The 3149-nt window shown below is 41.9% G+C and overlaps 1 protein-coding gene across 1 annotated transcript; it reads right to left on the bottom strand.

The window, feature by feature from the left end:
• Nucleotides 1-1028: 1028 nt before the first annotated feature.
• LOC116730695 (general transcription factor II-I repeat domain-containing protein 2A-like) lies at nucleotides 1029-2537 on the bottom strand. The gene is made up of 2 exons (XM_032580081.1): nucleotides 1467-2537; nucleotides 1029-1106 (listed from the first exon to the last, which is right to left on the bottom strand). The coding sequence occupies exon 1, from the start codon at nucleotides 2424-2426 to the stop codon at nucleotides 1494-1496; it is 933 nt and encodes a 310-aa protein (XP_032435972.1). The 5' UTR covers nucleotides 2427-2537; the 3' UTR covers nucleotides 1029-1106; nucleotides 1467-1493.
• Nucleotides 2538-3149: the final 612 nt, after the last annotated feature.

Genomic DNA, 3149 nt, shown 5'->3' with positions numbered 1-3149 from the left:
GTCGTGGATTAGCTATATTAAGCACCAAACAATAATTATTTTCTTTACAGCAGGAAGGTGAACTGATGTCAGCTGGGTGTTTTTTGTGTTGCTGAACTATTTAATTCCATTCTGTGCAGAATAAAAACGCCATCAGTTAGGCTGACCTGGAACTCCTGAGCCGTCTTCATCCGCACAACGCAGAGCTTCAATTGGTGATTCAGGTAGTGTAACGCCGAGCCTGGCTACATTAAGAAGTATTATTTGAAATTTCTTGCTTTAAAACTTCTTAACCATTCAGTGTTACTATAAACTAACACCAGTATCATGCCATCAATGACAGCAAACGAGTTAATTTGCACTGGAAATATAATACCCATTCTCTAAGACATGCAGAGCATAGTCCAAACCCTGTTTTCATTAACCTTATGAAGTTAACTAACCCATTTGTTGTAGTCCACCACAAATTGACAAGAAACTAGAGTGTTAATTGTGCTTATAATGAGAATAATCCAATAATTCTTTACATTTGGGCTGGTTTGAAGTGTACACATCTCATCTTATGACATTAATCACTTAAAACAATTATATATTGACTTTTATATTTAACATTGTTTGGCAAGCTAGCTGGATAATTTGATGTACTTAATTACACTGTAAACCTTTGGGACTATTTGTTCTAACCATGAAATGATGAAAATTTATTTTTTATTTTTTTTGCGAATTTCTTTTTTTCCCTAAGCAGTAAAAGTGCAACCTCTTAAAACGGGGTGCCTTACTCAGTCCGCAGCCAGGCATCCCTTCTCCAACCCACCTGAATCAAATGAATGACTCAATACCAGGCCTTAGCAGAGCTGAATGACATGCTGATAAAGGGTTTCAGCTATTTGATGCAGATGTGTTGAAGATGGGATGCATCTAATAGGGTAGTGATTCAATAACTTGTCTTGTAGCAACAAATGGATGCCTCCTTCAATGCAACATCTTCACCAATTACTAGAATAGTACAAAGCTATTGAATTTTGCAGTGCCCTCTAGTGGATCTAGTGCAGGGGTGGCGAACAAGTTAGACACAAAGAGCCGAAATCTTTAACTGTGAAAGTCCAAGAGCCACACCACGCGCTGACCTGCCAAGACAGACACACACACATGCGCACACAAACACACATAATTAAAACCATATATTTTTCTAATAACACACTCCTCTTCTTACAACATAACCCTCAAGTGTCCACCCTCAACACACACATCAAATGCAGCTTAGCCAGAGGTAATACAGCAACTACCCTGGAGGTCAGACACCCCCCTCTCCACACACACACAGGCACTGCTCTCTCTATCCCTCGCTCTGACACACGCAACTAATGAACACACTTCAGATACATAGATAGGGCCTGTATAATGTAAATTGATCAATATTGAAATATTCACACAGGCATGTTTAGTCAGATGGTATTTTTTTCAAACTACATCACAGAGTTTCTTACCTTGCTGGAGGTGATGGGGTGATAATCTCAGTGGGATTTCTGGCATCTCTTGTTTCTAGTAATCCTCTGCAAATCAGGTTGGTATTCAGTTGTAGCCACTCGGAGCAGTTCCTTTACGTGAGTGTCAGTCAGAACGGACCGATGCTTGGACTTCACGTGTTTCAAGGTAGAAAACAGGGATTCGCAGACATATGTTGAGGAGAACATCGACAGCAGTTTGAGGGCGGCTCTTTTTACACACGGGTATTTTTCAGTTGGCACAACTCTCCAAAACGCAACAGGGCCTTCTTTCAAAAGAGATTTCAGTCTGTCATCCTCGCGTAGCTCAATCATCTCCAGTTCACTCGCTGCCTCATCAGTGACAAGCGGGGATTTGAGGCAGTCTGCCTCTGCATTAAAAGGGTCGATGAGAAGAGCGATCTGTGGTCTTTTCTGCTGCAGGTCCTCAAAACGCGAAGTAATGCTCCCGTACAGTTGCGCAAGCATTTTCACGTACTGACCCATATTCATTCTAATGCCAGCCTTCTGCTGGGCGCTGCGCAATGAAGGAAAATGGGACAGATTGCCATTTTGAATGTGCACTTTGAACAGCTTCACCTTGTTAACAAAGGAGAATACACTTTGTGTCAGATCAGGAAGAGTTTTTAATTTCCCCTGCAGGTCCAGGTTTAGTTTGTCCAAGTGTGAAAGCATGTCCACTAAGAAAGCCAAATCCATAAGCCATTTGGGGTCTGAGAGCTGAGGGTAACTTTTGTTCTTTTCTGCCATAAACAATTTTACTGGTTCCAAAAGCTCCAAAAAGCGTGAAACCACTTTACCTCTTGAGAGCCATCTTACAGCGCAGTGCAGTGGCAAGTCACCTGGCAAGTCTCCGTCTAGGTCAGCAATGAGATTTTTGAACTGTCGGTGAGTAAGGGCATGCGTGCGGATGTAGTTCACAATCTCCATCATAGGTTTCATGACGTGGTCTAAATTCAGTGTTTTAGACACGAGTTGCTCCCGGTGGATGATGCAGTGAAAATTCCAAAAATCGGGGAAGAGGTCATCACCCTTACAAAGGCCCACAAGGCCGTTCACAGAACCAATCATTGATGGCGCTCCATCCGTGGCTATTGCGGTGAGTTTTTCTAAAGACATATTCGCTGTTTTGAATACTTCCATCATTGCTTCTTTTACGTCAGTGCCGCGAGTTCTGTCTTTTAATGGGACAATATCGAGAAGCTCTTCTTTCACCACGCAGTCCTCAGAAATCATTCGTACAAATATTGCCAACTGTGGCTTGTCCTGTATGTCGCATGACTCGTCTAATGCTACACTAAAATAAGCACATGCGTTCAGGTCTGCATGTAGATCAGATTCAAGCGCATTATTTATGTCTGATATTCTGGTTTCAACTGTGTGCCGTGACATCTGGAGATCAGTGATGGAATCTTTGAGTTGTTTGTTATCTGGAGCCAAAATGTCAATTAAATCTACAAAACACTGTTTTAAAAACTCGCCTTCGTTGTATGGTTTTTTAGCACGGGCAATATTCCATGCCACTTTATAGGATGCAAGTGTCACAGCTTCTCCACGCTTGGTCAATTGCTGAAACATTTGAGACTGTCTTTTTACCTGGCTTTTCAATGTGCTCAATTTTTGCTTCCGTAGTTCAGTACCTTTGGGGAAATCCTTGTCAATATT

Source organism: Xiphophorus hellerii, chromosome 13, assembly GCF_003331165.1.
Source record: "Xiphophorus hellerii strain 12219 chromosome 13, Xiphophorus_hellerii-4.1, whole genome shotgun sequence".
NCBI classification, from domain to species: Eukaryota; Metazoa; Chordata; class Actinopteri; order Cyprinodontiformes; family Poeciliidae; genus Xiphophorus; species Xiphophorus hellerii.
Note: the sequence above shows the minus strand (reverse complement) of the source record. Positions and strands in the feature narration are given on the sequence as shown.